The 21,625-nt window shown below is 32.2% G+C and overlaps 1 protein-coding gene across 2 annotated transcripts in view; it reads left to right on the forward strand.

Annotated features, from left to right (window-relative positions):
* Positions 1-21,625, forward strand: part of LOC118188817 (DIS3-like exonuclease 1) — a 218,659-nt gene that overhangs the window by 153,727 nt on the left and 43,307 nt on the right. For both annotated transcript variants that reach the window (XM_085815332.1, XM_085815331.1), the window contains exons 11-15: positions 4,979-5,127; positions 7,320-7,511; positions 11,491-11,593; positions 19,142-19,236; positions 20,770-20,932. In XM_085815332.1, the coding sequence (XP_085671458.1) occupies positions 4,979-5,127; positions 7,320-7,511; positions 11,491-11,593; positions 19,142-19,236; positions 20,770-20,932 (702 nt within the window). The remainder of the gene's footprint in view (positions 1-4,978; positions 5,128-7,319; positions 7,512-11,490; positions 11,594-19,141; positions 19,237-20,769; positions 20,933-21,625) is intronic.

Below are 21,625 nucleotides of genomic sequence, written 5' to 3' on the forward strand. Positions count from 1 at the left end.
AAACATGGCTACAAAATTTTCTTTATCACAAATCCTTCTTGGTGTTGAGATTTTGTTTCCCGTCAGTTTACATGTTCATATTTGTTATTCAAAATTGTTTTATTCATTATACACTCATGTTCATAAATTAAGGATAATGCAAAATCAGGCAAAGGAAGAGTTAGAAGCAAAACAAATTTGACTTATTTGTAAAGCTTATTTATTAAACAAAAGGTAAAGAGCAAAAAAAGATGCTATATGTTTGATACAGTCAAAAGTCGTTAATCCGGACTCGTCGAGACTTCGGCGATTCCGGATTATCGATTTTTCCGGATTATAGATCATCAGTTTAAATCTGTTAAGATGACATGCAGAAATTACAAAATTAAAAATTTGAAACCGTAATTTATGAAATAAAGAACAATTATGATCTAAAGGGTATCAAAATTTACAAAAAAAAAAAAGCTTAATATTTATTTGTTTACTTTATTAAACATTTCTTTCAATGTAAGTTGTTAAGTTGCTTGTTGTTTAAGTTGTTATTGTTGTTAAGTTGCTTCCTTTCATGTGATAATACTTTCTCTTTAATTCTATTAAACAGACATAATTTCTTGTTTAGTTACAAAGTTCCGCTGTTCAAGTCCTATAATTGCTTTAAATCATATCAAAGACGGAGTACATCGACGTGAAATACTACATTTAGTAAGGAATTATAAGCCAAATAAAATAAAAACATCGGCCGTGAAGATAAGGATAGTGCTGACAAATCAACTTCCAATTCATTATGCATAACGGCGTTTCCCCCCTCCCCCCGCCGCAGAGCAGCGTGAAATTGATAAACAAATTTCGGATTTCGAAACATACTTTCACTTTGTAAATCCTTTACATATTAGTAAATGTATATCGGAAATTCTATTTGACATAATCGAAAGTTCAAGCTTACTTTTATAAAATTGCTCTAACAATCTGCAAAAAATAATAAGCCGGATCCAATTTGAAGATTAAGGAACAACGCAATCTGCAACATTAACTGAATTAGTTAATTTTAGCTTACCTTTTACCGTCCGTTATACATTAAACGCACATGCGCACACATATATTTGCAGCCGTAAAGGTCTTACGCGCACGCGTAAACACCTCTGTGCGTGCGTCAAAGCGACGCATGCGCAGAAAGTTTGTAGCTTTGAGGTCCGGATTATGGGTGTCCGAATTAATGACTTGACTGTATAATTAAAAAAAATAGCAATTTTTTTCTCCTGGGAGAAAATTACAAAAAAAAAAAAAAAAAAAAAAAAAAACTTTTTACAAAAAAACAATATTACATGGTTGGTATGATTGTTAATACATGTCTCCCAGACGATGTAGTACAGTCCAGTATGTCTCTCAGACTATGCAATACAGTCCGTACAACGCCTAGGCATGCTGAATATCAAATTATCGATCTGATCTTGGGGGATGTTACACCATTCAAAAAGCAATGCTCTCCGAAGTTCTGGTAGACATGTAGGAGGAGGTTGACGGGCTGCAACTCATCGGCCAAGTATGTCCAATACGTGCTCTACTGGATTCAAGTCCGGTGAGAATGCTGGCCAGTCCATACGGGTGATATCCTCTGATTGAAGGCATTCGCTTACGATGTTTACACGGTGAGGACGGCGTTGTCATCCATAAACACAAAGTGTACGCCCATCGCGCCCCAAAACAAAGGTACATGTTGTCCCAGAATGACGTCCCGATAGATTTGGCTTGTCATGGTTCCAATTTGAACAAGCAGGTCAGTTCTGGAACCCAGAATAGTTCCACCCCAAACGAGCACTCCTGCACCACCGTAACAATGTCGTTCAATGATGTTTTCTTGGTGGTAACGGGTACCAGGAGCTCTCCATATGAAAGTCCCACGAGAATCAGACTGCAAGCTAAACCTGGACTTGTCAGAAAAAAATCACACAAGCCCACTGTTGCGGTGTCTACAATGCATGCTCTGTACTCCAGGCCAACCGCAGGCGACAGTGAGTTCAAGCAAGTGGAACGCATCAGACAAGTCTACGAGCATATAGACCAATCTGCCCTAAGCGTCTGTACACGGTCTGCCTTGAAATTGTCGTACCAGTGGCTGAAGAGAGCTGACAAAACAGGTCTGAGGCTGTGCTCCGGTTTCTTTTGGCAGTAACTGCCAAATACCGGTCCTCATTCGGCTTTGTAACGCTGGGGCGACCTGTGCTGTAATGTCTACTCACATTACCATCATTTTGGAATCGTTGCCAAAGCCTGGAGATGACACTCTGGGCAATTCCAAGTTCGTCTGATACTTCCAGTTGGGTACGCCCACATCCCAGACGGCCAATAATTCTACCACATAAAAAATCGTCCAAATGTGTCCTTTATGTCATAACTATTCGGTTATTGCACTGAAATGCTTATAAAGTGCCTGCGAACAATTTTACTTCTTTGCCTGTATTTCTTATATATCACTCTCTTACAATCTCGTCATTGTGACGTACCATCGGTGTCATCTGGTTACTTCCTGAAATTTGCATATGATTCTTGAAGATGTGTGTAGTAATTTTACAGGTGATATATTTATTTTAGAGTTTGATTTCCGTATGACTCCGAATTATCCTTAATTTTTGGACATGAGTGTATAAGACCCTTCTAATTTAATTTTACCCACTATATTGTAAACAGAGTGCTCTGTAATGCAGCAATAGGCCTAAATTAAGTCTAACATAAAAATGATTTTGGGCTTGTTGTGAGGTATAAAATTTATGAATACTTTGTATTTTGCTCAACTGAGAAATTTATTTTATTTCATTCTCTTTTATTATTTTACTTTTTCACATTGAACTTAACTCAGTACATATTTTACTATTATCAAGCACCATGCAAATGAGCTGAGAGAAAGGAGTGTTTGAACAAATGTTTCAGAACTTCGAGATGTGTAGATAATTTTCTGTTTTATCTTAATTTCGTAATGTATTTTCATCCGAAAAGCATTTCATAAGAGGGAAGCAGTGGATGTCTCCTTTTCCCAGGTACTCCAACCACTACATGTGTTCTGTCTTTAAAAAAAAAAGGCACTTTAGCATTTGCATCAAAATCTATGACACATTTATTTTTTATCTACATCTTAAAGTCTCTTTTTTCTGAGGGATCTCAATATAAATTCTACTGTCAGCTTTCTCAGAAATTTTGCTACCTTCAGTGAAGATTTTGATGCCATTTTTTGATATGCTGTGTATGATTTCCAAGGTCATCTGTTTAAAGGTGGTCAATGACAAAATCTTTTTAGTTAATAGGAGAAGAAAGATTGTGGACCTTCGAGAATCACTTTGAGGGACCAGAGTAATATTGCAAGGAATAGGGCTCAATGTCACAATAAGGTATGTGCTGACATTAGATATCCGCTAATTATTTCAGCATTGTTATCTTTGCTATAAAATAATTACTTCTACCACATTTCTTTGTCATGTCTTTAATTTTAGAAACATCTGCAGCTTTGTGACTGATATTGCATATATCTAAACAGCTTTCCCATGATTTTTCATTTGATCAAATCTGAAAGATTAGGTATTTCATTCGCTATTATGTTGTTTGGTGGTGATCTCCAAAGAAGAAAGTCTTCTTTAGGTCTTTTTAACTAACTATAACAAACAAATACTATTGAAACTACTAACCCAGTAACATCAATGTATTCATCCATTTATAATCCAAATTTAATTTACCTGATGTGACTAATAAGTGCCTCTTTCAAGTTATCAGTCTTATCTCTGACTCACCTAAGAAAGGGATTTCTTTCACAAAGGGATGTTGGAGGTTAACTTAGAGCTATTTTGTCAAGTAAGCATTTGGCAATATCAGTTATACAATCTTTAGTAAGAATCTTTAAAATAAAACATACTTTACCATACTTTTTTTACTTGAATCATATGTTTTTTTTTTTTTTTTTTTTTTTTTTTGTTAATGGTTTTAGAAATATTTTCATGATTTTTTCCGATGGCAAAATTTTGGTGCATTTCCTTGTAAAAATTTTAGACAGACTGCCTTTCAATTCAGAATGGTTTTCTCAAAATTATGTTGGATATTAGTAGGAAAAATGCAAATATTGGTAAGCATATAATCACAAATTACACATTGAAGTCAACCATCATTTGCTTCTGTGAATACTTTATTCTAGTATTTTTGTTTTTTATTTAGGGGATCCCCCCTCTACTACTGCTGCATTTCTGTTGCATTGTGCAAATAATGATTAAGTGGTTCTAGAAAACTTATGTGACACATACAAAATAAAACAAACACCCACTAATTGCCACCCAGACGGTATAGTGGTTAGGGAAGCCTGGGTTCGAATCCCGGAGAAGGCATGGTTGTAATTGTCTGTCCCTTTAAAGGAGGTGATGGTTGCCTACCTATTAGGTGCCTCCAAAATAAAGAGACCACCACATCTGGCCTTGTATAGATTAATGGACTGTGTTACTCTGTAATTGTTCACAATCTGCCATCGGATAAAAAAAAATCCACTAATTAACTCTCACATACGAAATGAAGCTTACGTACAAAATAAAGCAAATATCCACTATTATTATAAGCAAATAGTATTACTATTTTTATTAAAAAGTAAAATCTTTGAATAGTTTTCCTTTGTCTTGTATATCAGCAAAATTCAGTTATTCATAAACTATGAAATCTTTACAATTCATGATTAATTTACATATTATGAGTATATAGAAGTAAATATTTCTACATTTTTTAGTTTACTTGTCACATGCGTTTAGAGTTAGATATTTCTTCTCAGTGGAAAAGTTTTTTTTTTTTTTTTTTTTTTTTTTTGTTTCACATTGTAGATATGAATTTATGCTATCAGCTTTTAAAATAAAATCTTATTTCACATTTATCCCTTCCCTTCTTTCATAGTTTAAAAATTTTTAGGTATTGAGTGTATTATTATGCAAGCATAAATTGGATTTGTCCAGATTAATTGCAGAAATTTTCTCTAATCTAGATATTGGAGCTGCCTTCTGTTAGTGAAGAAAAGCCGTGGAAACCAGATGAAAGTGAGATAAAAACACGAAAAGATCTCAGATCTTCACATTTTATTTTTAGCATTGATCCTAAAGGCTGTGAAGATGTTGATGATGCTTTATCAGTAAAGTAACTATCACTGCATTTATATAGTAATTATATAGTTTTTAATTTCTGCCTGTTTCTGCTTAAAATGAATATATAATAATAAAGTTACACTGAAAAATAACTATTTCAACTGGAGTTAAAATTTTTACACTTTGGATATTGTGTAGCCAAAAAACTAATAAATATATAATTGCATTTTTATCAGTTCTTCATTATGGCAATTTTCCTTCATTATGGTAAAATGAATTGCAGTTTTAATATACTGTATAGTAGACTTTTTTTAATATATATGATGCTAACTTGGTAATATAGGCTTTTTATTGTACATGAATAGTTTCTTAAGTCCATAGTCAAGACATGTTATATGTAGATTTTTTCAATATTTTAGCCTTGTTTGTGTAATAAGAACTACAGAACGTGCTCTTATATATTTTCATAAATTATAGCTATACACCAATTTAAAAAAGTCTTCCCCCCCCCAAGAGCTTAAAAGGGCTATCAGGTTCAAAACTTAATTTTGCATTGTTTCCCTTTAAATGTTGCCTACTGCAAATGCGTCATTTTGCCTTTCATTCAAGTTTGTTGCCATTCAGTAAAATGTAATATCTTTCAAATTTAATCCATGGTACTGATTAATAAACTAAGCTATTTAAAAGCAATAGGTTCAGTTCTTAAAAATACTAGGTTTTTAATTTTTAATCTGATTGATTTAAATAAAAATGCATTTATTTTTTTATATATCTCATTAAATATTTTCATAAAATTAGATTTTTTTTCACTTTCTAAAATACAGAAGATACATAATGTTCCCATGTTACTCTTAAAATATATACATCTTGTATCTTCTGAAATGTTTCGCTGTTCCACCTAGGTCATCTCTATTGATAATTTCTACTGATAAACCATAACAAATTTTAGAAGAGCCCTTTTGAGCAACCATTAAAAATTTAAACCCTCTTAAAAAAAATTAAACGAAAGATCTTATAATAAATGTTTTATCTCAAACCAACAAACTTTCAATTTTTCTTTTACGAAATTTTTATTCCTGATATGAGCTATTTTAGTAACCATCATTAAACTAAGCCCTGTTCATCCCCTGTACCTTAAAACAGGCCTATATAAATAGGTTTTAAGCAATCTTTCTCTTGACATCTTTCACTTGAACAGTCTGGAAATACCACTGACTTTGTTTCACTCTATATTCAAAACCTAGAAGTAAAATGTTGTTAATCTTGCTTTCCATTGCATAATGCATGTTAATAAGTTTTGAATATGATAATTAGTAGAGAATTTTAAGTGAAATCTCTATTTCTCGCAAGCTTTCTTTTGTTGAAAAGGTCAAGTTCCTTGCATATAACTATTAGGATATGTTTAGCAGTATTGACAGTTTTAAGTTTTGAGGAAGAGCTGATAGTTACTGTGTACTAACTAGATGATAATCCTTTAGTGAAAAAAAAGATATGCTTGTTGACCAATTTATCGTACTATCTTAAAGTTGATTCCTTAACAATGCCTGTTGGTTTTTATTCAAATGTTGGTTAATTTTCTGCTCTGAAAGTTGATAATTATAAATATGGCTGAGTCAAAAAGCGAAAAAAAATTGTATTTGAATAAACCAGTTTTTAATTTAATTATTTAAATGCAATATTAAATAAATCTGAGAGAAATATTGATACTCATTAGTAGTTTATGGGTGCTGTATCTGAGAGCCTATTTGAAGTGAACACATTTTTGTTTTTTTAATTCTTTATGTTTTTACTGAATTATTTTAGTATTGACTAGTTTGTGATCAAACTGTGGTAATAATGAAATAAAAAATCAAGCTGTTAAAAAAAGGTTGTACAGTTAAACTATCAAAAATATATACCCAGTAACCAGTAGCACCATCAGCGCAAAAGTATATCAAAATGGTAGCCATTAGCAGATGTTTACTTATGAAAACATCTAACTTATATAAGATATTGCATAATTATTTCTCAGTGAAGGTTTATAAGCCACCTAGCAATAAGTTTCCTTAATTTTTTATTTCTATGAGAGGAAGAATAAATTGTTTTGTTATATTAGTTTATTTCAAGCAAATCTTGAAATGTTGCTTAATTTTGAAGATAATTCTGGGAAACTAGTTAAGGATTGTAAAATTAATTTTATGCATTATTTTCTTATTTTTATTCTTACTTGTATATATAAAAGACTTTGTTGTTGTAATTTTTAAGGGAGCTGTCAAATGGTATGCTAGAATTGGGTGTTCATATTGCTGATGTAACATATTTTGTTCAGCCATTATCTGCAACTGATCTTGAAGCCAGAAGTCGATCCACATCTGTTTACTTACCAGATCGCCGTTATGATATGCTGCCTCAAGTACTCAGTGGTAATTTGTGTTCCTTACTAGGAAATGTTGACAGGTATTTAGTTCTTTTATATATGCATCTTTTTTTTTTTTTTTTTTTTTTTTTTTTTTTTTTGTATTTTCTATGTAAAGGAATAAGGAGATATTAGAAGAGTTTTTTTTTTTAATCAAAATCTTAGGAAAGTAATTTGATTCTTTAATTCTTGTGGGAAAATGTAAAATGTCTTTGAGTATATGCAGTAATATTTAACAAGCAATTCAAAAAACCTTTGTGAAAGAAGAAATAAATAAAATTTAACGCATTTTTTACCATTAAATATTATCTTTTATCAATATTGTTTTCTGTTTTTATAAATCTTCGTTAAAAAATCATTTCATGGAAAATTCAAAGTATTTCATTGCATTTTGCTTGTATTCAGATGTTCAACCTATGCATTAAAGGTATTTGTGTGTTATTCATATATCTGTTTTGCATTACTTTGTCATATGAAGCACATTCAAAAATAAGGATTAGCCAGTCTTAAATTAAACCTCAACACAGAAAAATCACTTCTAGCGTACTAAGAAATAATAATATATTTCACTAAATTCATTAATAAATGATAAATACTCTCTCCTTGTAGCTATAATGTAACTCCATGCAATTTACCACTCTCTTACATTGTGGGAGGGGAAAAGAGAAAGGGGGAAGTCCTCTTTGCTGGATGACTGCAGTGCATTCGTCAGCTATGCACTGACCTTGAATGTAGTGGCTAATGACCAAAGAGAAACAGGACATGGTAGCACATTTCGCTTTGAATTTTTGATACTAGAACTGATGAATAAATGCATAACTGCAGATTAAATGCAGGTAATAAGAATTTTACTCCATGAATGAGTTAAAAAACAGTAATTCTTTTCTTCAAATTAAATGCATTGACGTGCAGCACAGGCATTAGAACCACTGAGACGATGGGGTATAAGATTCTGGTTAATATTTTAAATCACGTGAGGTCTGAATTAAATCACACATATTATCCAGAATTATTATTTTCATTCCATCACCTGCACATTAGTAACCAAGTGACTGAAGCCGCAGTGTTAGGAATACAGTTTAAAGTATTTCTTTCCCTCCACTAGGTGTTCCACAAATGAAAGTAATTTAGCTTATTGTTGGCATACTTGCTGTAGCTGTTTGTTATATTTCTACTTCATTCTGGTACAAACATATAGAAAATGTTTTATATAATGCATACATCAAGATGTAAAGTGCCGTCAGATTAAACAGCGTTTTGTCTAAAACAAAAAAATCCTTTCTTCAGGTAAGATGCCACCACCATTCAGCAGCTCTTGTCAACCCAAAGAAGGGTAATGAAATTTCTTACTTATTAACAAAAAGTGCAATCATAACAGAACCTTTTGTTGGATTCTGATGCTGTTTATCAATGGTAGTTGATTGATTACATGCAGATTACTGGTAGTTCATCCAGTACATAGTTCCCAACAGTCATACAGACTGGCTGTGTGGATTTTTATGGTTTGCTGTATTTGTAACATAATACAACAGCATTTTTTATGGAAGTTTGTGGCCATTAAATGATATTTTACTGAGATTCGATTCCTGCCAATTACATGGATCCTACCAGCACTTCTGTAATTCGAGTATGAGCCAGTTTTTCTGAAAACATCATCTTTGACCACATCCCTCATTTTTACTTACATATCATCACAACCACCTTATAGAAGTTGCCAAATTTTCAGGATGTACCAAACTCACATAGGCATAAATAACTATTGTGCACAAATACACATGCTGTTCACACATTTTTTAGATGATGTATATTGTATTCACAAAACTAAATTACATAAAATTCTTGTGTTTTAAATGTTCTATTTGACATCCCTTATTCTGAACTATCTTTCGACACCACAATTTCCAGGATAATAATGCCTTTTGAAGTGGCAGAAGAGATATTCTATCCCATTCCTCCCGAACAACTTTCTATAGTTCTGTTAGGGTTTGGGGATAACGTTTGGATAATGCAGTTTTTAAAAGTCCGAAAGCACAAAAATCCACTGGTGACGCATCGGGAGATTTAGTAGGGATATCGTTGAAGGGTATGGCCTTGATACCAGTTTTTTGTTCCATTTCTTTTAGGAAATTTACAGTGGATTTTGATGTGTGACTGCTAGCTTTGTCCTGATGGAGTCTCACAGATTGATGGCACTGTGAGTAAAGCGATGGTATTTCATTCAGAACAATTGGCGATAAAATATGTTCCTGTTAGTATTTGGAGTTAATCTTGACATTTTTTTGCACTCTCTTTATTTTTAACTTGCCATTATAAGAAAAACCAGCAACAATCATGAATCCCTTAGAAAAACTTTCTTTCGATTCTTTGAACCATGTACTTAAATTTTTTTCTCCCCTTTTATGATAATAAATGACTCTTTTTTTGTTACAATCATTTAAGTACACCCATGCTTCATCTATTGTGACAATTGTTTTTCATTTTTCTTTGGATAAGTATTTCTCATATAGAATTCTGCAGCGTGTCCTGCATTGAGCGATATGCTTTGGAAGAAGACGATGCACATTGCATTTTTTCGCTTTCTTAAGATTTAAATCAACGTTTATCACTTTGTTTACAGTGGACACCAAACATTTTAATGATTTTGCAATTGTCCTTTGACTAGGGGGATTTTCTTTTAACATTAAACAACGTACCTTTGCAATAGTCGAAGATGTCCGTTTTTTCCTTGGATACTTGTTTGGAATTTTTGTCCCACTTGAGGCTCCAGTTTGATGTTTTTTTCCTTTCTTGTTGATAATATTACCTATCGACGCTTTAGATATCACAAAACCATGACTCTCACATCGTTTTTGGATAACGGAATATGCATATTTCTCTTTGGAAAGAGCGTAAACATAGCCTTCGAACCACTGCTTTGTTAAATTCGCCATTTTGAATAACAGCAAAACTTTCAAGCCACAGATGATAATTTTGACTTTTAAAAACATAGTACAATTGCAATTACTTCTTTTGCAGCAAACGATTTTTTATTACCGCTTACCAAAATCGTCTAAAAAATGTGCGAACTACCTCTGTATTCTTCAGGTAACCATGCTCATAACAATCTTTCAAATAACAATACTTCAGTCAAGCAACATTGCCATTTTCATATGTGTTGTTTTTAAGTTCCGATTGTTTTTATAAAAAAATTGCAATATTTTTTGCCTTCAACTCAATTTTGAAATATCGCTAGTGAAATTTGCCAGCAGTGGAAGGAAATGTGGTAAAAATTCAGTAGGAATGTGGTATTTTGCTTCAAAATTGCTGAAGAGAGTTGTGATGAGATGAATTTGGTAGATAGTCAGTATGCAATGAGAAGTTTCTGCAGTTCTCTGATTTTTTTTCATCGAAAATAGATTGGTGTATACATGGTGAGAAAAACGGCATTAAAATTTAGAGAAAAATTTCGCAAAAAAATATGTTCTATTTTTTAATCTTTATTTTATAATTAATTTTTTTTTAATTTATATTTTCAAACACATTAAATGTTTTTTTTTTCTTTTTATATGTTAATAATATGTTGCCAACTTATAATAAATATTGATAATTTGAGAATGTTTTTAAAAGAAAGCCACAAAAATCACCAACTCGTACCAGGTAAATAATTTTTACTTTTTCATCTATAAAAGACCGCCAAATTGTGCTAACGGGGTTACATTATGAGAATCCATGAGAAACTAATCATACATTGATACATGAGAATAGTCCTTGAAAAAATATTTTTTATGAATAGTTCTTGTATTTTTTACAGTACATTTCTAGAATATTGTTAGTTTTCATAATTTTATGTGTTTTTATGTTATTTACTTTATATTAATTTAATGTGAAATATAAATTCATTTTTATTTTTTATACTGTTTTCATTAAGCATACATTTAAGAATGTCAGAAGTGTTAATATGTGTTTCTTGTAAGTCTTTTAAAAATATATGCAACTTTTCATCTTAATCACTAATCTTAATTAAAATTTACCATCATTTAGGTATGCAGTTAGTGTCCTATGGGAATTGGATTCAGAATGCAATGTGCAAAATGTTTGGTATGGGAGAACTGTAATAAATTCGAGATACAAATTATGTTATGAGGTGATTATTTTTTTTAACTTGCTCTGTATTTACAGCGTATTTTTTCTTGACAAATATTTTATTTATATGTATTTAAAATATTTTAAAACTTATATAATGAATCTTTGAGCTACAAAAAATTAATATTTGAATAATGATGATATAAATAATAAATAAACCTAATTTCTTAGAAATTAATTTTTTACAGCTGTTTAATCCTTTTTAAGTGTTATGCATACTTAAATTGTAAATCTTACTTTAAATTTGTATTAACTATACAAAATGAAAACATGCTGATGAAATTTGAAATATGTTCTTAACTTTTATTAAAGTTGGTAAAGTTATAAAATCAGCTCATGCTTTTGAGCTTTCTAACTTGAAATATGCAGGGTTTTAGAAATTGTTTTAACAACCGTTTGACGTTATTTAAAAAAAATAATAAAAAAATTAAAAATTAAAAAAACTGAAAAACTGTTTGTTCTTCTAAAATTTCATAACTGACAGATATTTTATGATCTTTGGCATTTTGATAGAAGAAGGCTTGTTCATTTCGATTTTCTGTTCAAAAAGAATTAGGTAGCTCAAAAAATATTTTGCATTTTAATTTTAAAAAATGTAATAATAAAATTCTAAAGAAATTCAAATCTAATCTTATATGCAGATTTCAGTTTAATGCCTGAAACTAATTTATGCTAAGCAATTTGATAGACTTGTTAGTTGAAGAATTAATCCTTCAAAAATTAGGCATAGAGCATGACATCTTATATTTAAATTAGGCTTTTAAATATCGAAACATAATGGTCATACTAAATCTTTTGAAAAACTTTCTATAATATCATTCTATTATAAATTAATTCTGCTTGGATACTTTTACATTTATTTAATGAAGAAAATAATAATTATATTATAACTTTAAATCACTAGATCTCTTGTGCATGAGCCTTGCAAAAAATATTTCCCTCAAATGCTTTCTGTTTTGCAGGACCTAAATTGAAAACAATAAATGTCTTAAAAAGGTTTTCTTAAAGATATTTAATAAGGCAGGTTGTAAATCATCTATAAGTCATTTTATTGCAACTAATTACTTATGTTTTTCCGAGTTTTAAAATAATATTAAAAGGGAAAAAACATAGGTTTAATATATATATATGTAAAAAAGCTGACAAATTACATAAAGATTTTGCATGATGAGAATTTTACTTGGCTATAGAAGAACTCTCAGAACTTTCCCGATGTGTAATATTATAATTTTACTCCAAAATTAACATAGAAAGTACACTGAGAATGTCTGACAATTCATCTCTGAAGAAGCATAGGAAAAAGAGATTCTGTTAAATTAGCTAGCTGTTTTAGACTCCAGAATTGCTCTCACCTACCCCTCAACATGTCTGCTTCCATCATTCTTTCTCATTCTTCTTCAGCCAAAAAACAACACGACTTCACGCAAATGCTCCTAAGTGACAACTACTCTATTGTGGCGAGGAGAACACCACTCTGCATTCAGGCAAACCCAAGGTGTCACAGTCTTCTCCAGTAGAAATAAGGGTATATTAGTAAACTATATAGAGTGTTCCAAGTTTGGCTGAAATTGCTTCTTTGTTGATTTACCTTATTACGTCGTTGGAAAAGGTCAACAGCATTGAAAATGCACTTTCTGGCATGTAGACCTCCATGTGTCCATGCTTCAGACTGTAAGTACATTCCAGCTGCTAGCCCCCAACCATGGTCACAAGCGAGAATCCCCAAGCATCAACCTCTTTCCTTCAACATTTTACAGGGTAAACCGTTGAAGGATTTTTCTAGCCTTACAGTTAAGCCCCTTATCCAATAGTCACAGGATATTCCTCATTCTTTTTTGCCTCAAAAATCTCATCCAGGAGAGAAAGCCCCCCTTCTGTACTGACAAAACGTGAAATTGTAAAAATAGATAAAAAAATAGTTTTGAATATTTAAATTCAGATACAGCTTTTCTAGTTACCAAATTCTTTACAATTACATAAAATTTTTACCATATTTACAAGTAAAATTAATGCCACATTAAATTAGAAGCTAACTAGTTACAAAATTTAATACTCTTTTAAATTTGAGGCCAACAAGTTGCACAACACAAAAGAAGAAAAATGTATGTGAGAAAATAATAATGATGCATTTCCCATATGTTGATATCAAGATTAAAAGTGCTAGGATAAAATGATCTGCAGTATCATGTTAAACTAATCTATAAAAAAGATTAATAAGCTGACTTTATTTATTCTCTTTATGAGATTAGCAATTAATTCTGATGATAATTATCTTTCAGATATGTTCAATTAGGAATAATTTTTTTCTATGGAATCTATTTTATGATTATTGCTTTCTTGGCAATTTACCAGCATAAAATTCTGATTTCTCCAACTGGGCAGTCAAAGTTAGAATAAGTTTTTCTATCTGTTGGTAAAATATAATAAAAAGTCGTTCGTTCCAGTTATTATATTACTGACTGGAACACCATGACGAAGTTCCAGTCAGTAACAAAAGTCAATTCCTTCATGGGTCCTTTGATCATGTCTCTTATAAAAGTTCAGTGAAAATGCATTAAAGTGTAATGATAGATTACCAGTGCATTACTTTTCAGACTCATCAAAATGTTAAATTCTGATTAAATTCAGTCCCTGAAAGCAGCGGGTGGGAAAAAAAAAAAAAAGCTGTTGATTATGATGTCTTAGTTAATTTTTTATTTAATGTTTAACATACAAATTATTATTTTCTTAAAGAACTAATAATGTAAATTAGTACTAAATTTTGATAATGTTTGGAAATTTAAGCAATAAAACATGAAATTTTTAACAAGCTCTATAAATTTGAAATTTTTGTTACACCGCTACTCAGTAACTCTAATAAGTAAAATCCATTAACTATTAAAAAGCAGAAAATTCTTAATTTCATATTCTTGTTAAAAATAATACATCTAAAAATTTAAATTCCTTTTATATTTTACTATAATCCTCAGGTAATTTGCCTTTAAGCCAAAAATTCTAACTTGTAATAACAAATTAGAAATATAGTTTTATGTGATAGATTTGAAACAGAGTTTACTATTAGTCTGGCTTGCAAATACATGTTAAGCAACCCTAATCCAAAAGTCCAGTTTTCTACTGTCATCATAACGCCAAAAGGGAAAAATTACCCTCTTGATCTATGTAAGGTATCCAAAATTATGTTTACAATTTAGAGGAAGATTGAAGATGTAAAGAGTCATATTCATTTAGGAATGTGAGACCAGAAATACTGCAGAAAACTGCTAGAAGAGAGAAAAGATATAGAAATAATACAAGTCAGTCAGTTGTGGGAAAGTTTAATTACAGCTAGTTCATTATAAAGTCAGGATAAGAAGTTCAAAATAAACATCAGTAGCAAATGATACATGCTCTTCTTATGACAGCTGAAGCTTCAGTGAAGAAATCATAAATTGCTCCTTTGAAGCAGTAGTTAACAGCATCCTATTACACTTTCCAATAGCAATTCTATTCTTTTTAATGTTCTCCAAGTTCATTCATAGGTATAATTTGACTCTTTCTTGTATTTGTGTGTGTATATTTATATATATGTGTGTGCATATATAAAAGTATTACAACATTTTTAATTTTAAAACAACGTTATCTCATTATTATTTCCGTGCAGTATGCTGCCAAAAAATTAATCAATCATTTCTTACTTTTTGTCTATATGTGTATATGTATGTGTGCATGTGCATGTTCATATATACACATGTAATTCCTGTATATATATACGAGGTGTATTCGGAAACTAAGTACCGTTTAAAAAAAAAAAATAGTAAAACCATTTTTTCAAATCCAATTTTATTTTTACATGAAAATACATGTCTTAAACTATTTTTCAACATAGTTTCTGCCAATAATCAAACACTTGTCATAGCGGGTGACCAGTTTTTGTATACCATCGTCAAAGAAACTTCCCGCCAGTTTCGATAACCACGACTCCACAGCATTTTTCGTGTCATCGTCAGATCCAAAGCGCTTGCCACCAAGCTCGCGCTTCATGTGCAGGAACAAGTGATAGTCGGACGGCGCCAAGTCCGGGCTGTACGGCGGGTGATCGAACTGCTTCCAATGAAACTGTCGAATTAACGATTGAGTGACACCAGCAGTATGGGGCCGAGCATTGTCATGGAGCAACACAGTTCCTTTACTGAGCATTCCTCTTCGTTTGTTTTGAATTGCACGCCTTAGTTTTGTTAAAGTCTCACAATATCGTGCCGCATTAATGGTTTCACCTCTGGAAAGAAATTCAGTAAGCAAAATGCCTTTCCTATCCCAGAAGACAGTGCACATGATATTTTGTGATGACATTGTCACTTTGAACTTTTGTTTTTTCGGAGAATGAGTGTGTCTCCACTCCATCAATTGTTGTTTCGATTCTGGTGTGAAATGACACACCCAAGTTTCATCACCTGTCACAATTTGGTTTAAAATGTTTTCTCCCTCATCACTGTACCGCGTGAGAAATGTCAGGGCACTACCAAGTCGCTTTGTTTTGTGAACATCAGTGAGCATTTTTGGAACCCATCTGGAACACAGTTTGCGATAATTCAAGCAGTCAGACACAATTTCGAACTAAACAGTACGTGAAATTTGTGGAAATGCCTCTGAAAGAGTTGTCATTGTGAAGCATCTGTTCTCATGAATTGCTTCATCAACTTTCCTTACCAAATCATCGTGACAACAGAAGGCCGACCACTCCGAGCCTCGGCGTGGACATTTGTTCGACCTGCATTAAACATTCTTACCCACTTTCTCACCATTCCATCACTTATTGCATATTCACCGTAAACATCTGTCACTTGACGATAACTTTCGGCCGGTTTAACATTCCTCGCGTTCAAAAATTTAATCACGGCACGAATCTCACAGTCAGCGGGAGAACTAATTGTCTTAAACATTTTGAATGTGCACAGCAAACTGAAAACACAACATAGAGCAACCAAAATGGCGACAATTGAAAGTCAGTGAATAAGAAAGACTAGTGCGCATGCGCGGACGCCTGCCACAGCACTGCGACGGCGCTAGAATGAAACGGTACTTAGTTTCCGAATACGCTACATATATATATAGAAGACTCTCTCTTATGTGCATAATTACTGTATACACTCGTGTAATGTACGCTCCCTAACTTTGCAGATAAAATTAAAAGTGACTTGCACAATGTCCGCACACCAAAAACTAAAGAATTCTTACATTAATTTTTTTTTTTTTTTTTTTTTTTTTTTTTTTTTTTTTTTAAATATCGCCTTTTTTTCCTTTAGTTAATATCAATAGTCAATAAACATCTGTAAAGAAAGAATATGCATTTGTTTTGTCTTTGTTTGGTGCCAGGATTGAAAGCGGTGACTTCCCTTGCATTCTGGTGCAGCTGTTATTCTGTCATAACATCGGCACCAGCAATCCACTCAGCAGACGCGATAATAAATGAAGGCAGTCCAAACAGGTTTCACCACACTGGCTTCCAAGAAATACTGTTTTGTAATGAAATTACTTTCCCCTCCTTTCTCCTTAGAGCATTCACATATTTCAGCCTTTCTCTTTTCACTCATAGTATCATTTAGAATTCTTAGTACAGTACAAAGTCCTTTATCCAGACTCGTCGGGTCTTCAGCGATTCCAGATTAGGGGTTTTTCCAGATTATAGATCATCATTTTAAATCTGGTGAGATGGCATGCAGAAATTATACAATTAAAAATATGAAACCATAATTTATGAAATAAAGAACAATTATGATTTAAAGGGTATCAAAATTTACAAAAAAAAAGCTGAATATTTATTTCTTTACTTTATTAAACATTTCTATCAATGTAAGTTGTTTAAGTTGCTTCCTTTTTTGTGCTAATACTTTCTCTTTAATTCTATAAATAGACATAATTTCTTGTTCAATTACAAAGTTCCACTGTTCAAGTCCTGCAATTGCTGTGTCGAGAATATCGACTAGCTTGTCAATCAAAATTTTTTCGTTTTTAATAACCTCTCTGTCACTTTCTTCACTATCGGAAGCGCTAGGGTAAATGCTTTACGCGCATGCGTAGCGGACGTGTGCATTAAACATGCATGTGTAGCGGATGCGCGCATTAAATGTGCATGCGTAAGTTTGTGGCTTTGAGGTCCGGGTTATAGATCATTCCAGATAATGGACGTCCGGATTACGGACTTTGTACTGTAGTTAGCATGTAACGTGCTTGAAATGGGAAAATACAGCAGCTATACTATCATAGAATTTGCACAGGAAAATGGAAAAAGAGCAGCAGCAAGAGTATATAAGGTGGACGAAAGTCTGTGCACAATTGGAGCAAACAGCGTGATCAGCTGGCAGCAACGAACAAAACAAAACATCCATTTCTGGGTTCGAAATGTAAGTTTTCAAACTTAGAAACAAAGTGGTTGCATATGTTCATGATATGCATGATCAAGGGTCCGCAGTAACATTGGAAATGTGCCAAATAAGAGCGCGTGCTGCAGCATGAGAAGAAGACATTCCTACATCGCAATTAAAGGCGACTGAAGGCTGGTTGCGGTGAATGATGAAATGAAATGGGTTTTCATACAGTGCGTCAGAACAGATTTTTTAAAAAATAATGTGGGGAAAAGGTTGTTGTTGTCTATGCTCACTTGTCTGACGTAGTCAGCCCAAGCCCATGAAATTTCTCATGGCAAATAGTGCTAGATTATGCCTGCCATTGGCAACAGCCTTGAGCACCATTCAGATGACAGTTTGATTTAGCTCGGTTCCACTCCCAATTTTTGATGGAGAGCACACCCCGGGGGTGACGGATCCGAGGGTCTCCAACCTCTCTCCCCTTCCACCAAACCATATGAGAGGACTTTCGGCTCGCCGCATATTTAGAGTGCTACCATGCAGCACCAACACTATACATTTACAAATGCCCATGCCTTCTCTGGGATTCGAACCCAGGCTCTATGGCACGGCAGTCGGCAATGCTAACCACTGTACCGGTTGGGCAGCATTCACGATATTAAAAGAACCAACGTTTATTTAATTTGTGTAAAAGTAAATATTAAAATTGCAACTGTTGGTTAATTTGTGTTTCTATATTGTGCTCCTGTGTGAACTAATATGCGCCGAGTATTGATAATGTAAACGAGGTAATTTATATTATATATGTGGATGGGAGAAAGTGAGTTTGTAAATTTTAGGTAGCTATTAGACAACTTTAAATTTGATACTTTTATTACTTACACCATTTTCTTCCACTTAGAACTTAACTTGGCTGTTTGAAATGAAATTTGCTCCCAAAATTACTCACAAGAAAAAGCGAAACATTTGAACGACACATGTAATGTCTGCATCTGCATTTTAGTAATGTAATTTCAGTAAAAAAGTGCGAACATTGCATGAGCGCATATGGTAATTCTCTTATATGTATTAATTCCCTTGGCCTTTGTTCTTTTAAAACATATTAAGCTATTTAATATATAATAGTTGCTATTTAAGGTAGCAACACAAACAGAAATCCTTTACTGCCTTGTTTATTACCTATAAAAAAATATTTGCTTATTTAGGCTGCACAAGATATACTTTTTGGAGCTACAGCTGAAGAAATGATTTCAGAAATACCAGAACTACAAGGGCTTAATAAATGTGATTTAAATTCTAGGTTTGTATAACTTCGTCATTTTGGCTGTCAATTGATATTCAAAACTTGTGACCGTATGTCAATTTTTTTTTTATTTTGCATAGATTTATTAATTAAGTTTTTTTAGTGAGTAAATGTAAGTTTTAGTGCTTTTTTAGTGCTTTTAACTTTATCATTATTGGGAAGTGCATCAAATTTTCATTTTTTATATTTTTTTGCCAAACTGACCTGTTCTGTAGTCTGTAGAAAAAGTCTTAATATAATTTTATATCAGTTTAAATGTAAAATCATAATGGAAGAAATTAACTGAATATCTGGAAACATGTATTTTATTTTATTTTTGTGCATGTGTGATCTTTTTAATTAATCAGCTCGCAATGGCATGAGACTAAAGATAAAAAAAGTAATTAATATAAGAAGAAAATGATTGTTTTATTATTGTAGTTATTGAAATAGAGTAATTAGTAATTTTCATTATTTGTTCTTATAGCAATAATTGTAGTTGCTTTGTCTTTAAAAGCTATTATTATTTGGTATTTAAACATCCAAAGAAGGCACCATACTTTCAAGTATTAAAATGCCCTTTCTAAAAATTTGCCATCTAAATATACATGGAAATATTCATATAGTGTATACATCAACTCTCTTGTTACATGATAGATGCATTCCAAAATCAAGTAATTTTATAGTTTTGAAAAACCTCAATACTTTTGCGTATAAACACCCAACTATCTTGGCACATGATAAAAATATTCCAAAGTTAACCATGTCAAATGCCACCATGAAAGGTATTTTAAAACCAACTTAAAATCTTTTTCCATAAAGATACTCCCAAAAAGGGTTACTGGAATAAAGTCGGGCAAAGTCATTCTATCACTGTAGAGCTTCAGGATAATCATGAGTATTTTCATTTCCACCCTAATTATTCAAGAGGTCATTCTGAAGGCCAGGGGCTGTACACGTTATTTAATTTAAGAAGACTGGCATGAGATTGCTGTTAAATTTTGAAAATCCCTCATTTTTTCCGGGGGGTGCTTTTAAATTTTACAAATCTCTCTTTTGGGGGAGAGGTTGTATTTAGTGTGTCATAATCATACTTTTGTTAGTTTTTTTGTTCCTGTGAATCGGGGTTATGTCTTATTTCATTTACAGTAAGTCAAACACATTATTAATAATGTAAAATTTAAAAGAGGTGGTGGAAAAAGCTGTCTGTTTTCAATAAATATATTGTTAGTATTGTATTTTTAGTTAGCATGATGACAACAGGATTCCCCTTAGTTTTTTTTTATTTAAAAAAAGTCACTAATTATTACTTAATTTTAAAATCTTATTTCATTTTATGATATTTTTTTCTTAAATTTTAAAGATTTTTGTATTTTAAAAATGTTTTTGTGCATAATTATCCACATTTGTTATTTTTTTTTAAAAGTTAAAACATTTAGTTAGAATTTTTTTTAAGTTACAATAGTATGACCTGTATATGTATATAACTGATGAGATGATTAAATTATATCTAATTGCATTTTCATGATCATGTTGAAAAATTTTGAATAGATTTCAAGAGCTGTCAGAAGCTTTATCTAAGCTGTATCAAACTGCCAATATTATACGCCAGTCTAGACTTTTATTGGGAGGACTCGAGCTGAATAGTATTAATATGAAGTTTGAAATTGATCATAGCCTTGCTGCTGCAGTTACAGATGTGAAGTCATCTAAGGTATCTTGTTTTGTAATTTTAAAAAGTCTTTTTAAAAGTGATTATAAAATGCATCATAAATACTGTTGCTCATATTTAATAAAATTCTTTTGGCATACTGCATAAATTACAGTGAAAATCGTTTAACACAAAAGAGGGAACTGAAATATTTTTTCGCATTAAAATAATTTCGTGTTAACCCTTTCGGTACGGGCATCCCATATACACATTCCCTAAGAACTATTCTTACAGCCGGGCATCCCATCCGTGTATCACTAGAGGATTGCAGTCAGAGGACGGGTGATGCGTATACTCATTTTAAGCTGGAATGTTTTTCTGAAGGCCACTAGATGGCATTCTATGTCCATTACTTTTGAAATGAACACAGTTTTAGGTTCCTGACCTTGATTTTGATATATTCTGTTTGACTTTGGTATTTTACTCATTGTTGCGAGGGGGGATGGAAAGCATAAACAGAGATGGGCTCTTTAAATCGCCGCATGCTAATATAAATATTCGCTTGTCTGATTTATATCCAATTCCTTTTTTTTTAATTCTATTTTTTTCCTCTAATATATATGGTCTTTTAGGGTTACTGTGTGGAATTCTGTTACATTTTGCATTGCCTTCAAATATAGTTCCGTTTCTTCTCTTTTTATTTCAGGAATCCTCACCTCCAGTCTAATATGGCGTGAAGGCGCTATTTATGAGAGG

Source organism: Stegodyphus dumicola, chromosome 4 (genome assembly GCF_044657685.1).
Source record: "Stegodyphus dumicola isolate Sdum_Otavi_A_Nest chromosome 4, ASM4465768v1".
In the NCBI taxonomy this organism is placed as follows: domain Eukaryota; kingdom Metazoa; phylum Arthropoda; class Arachnida; order Araneae; family Eresidae; genus Stegodyphus; species Stegodyphus dumicola.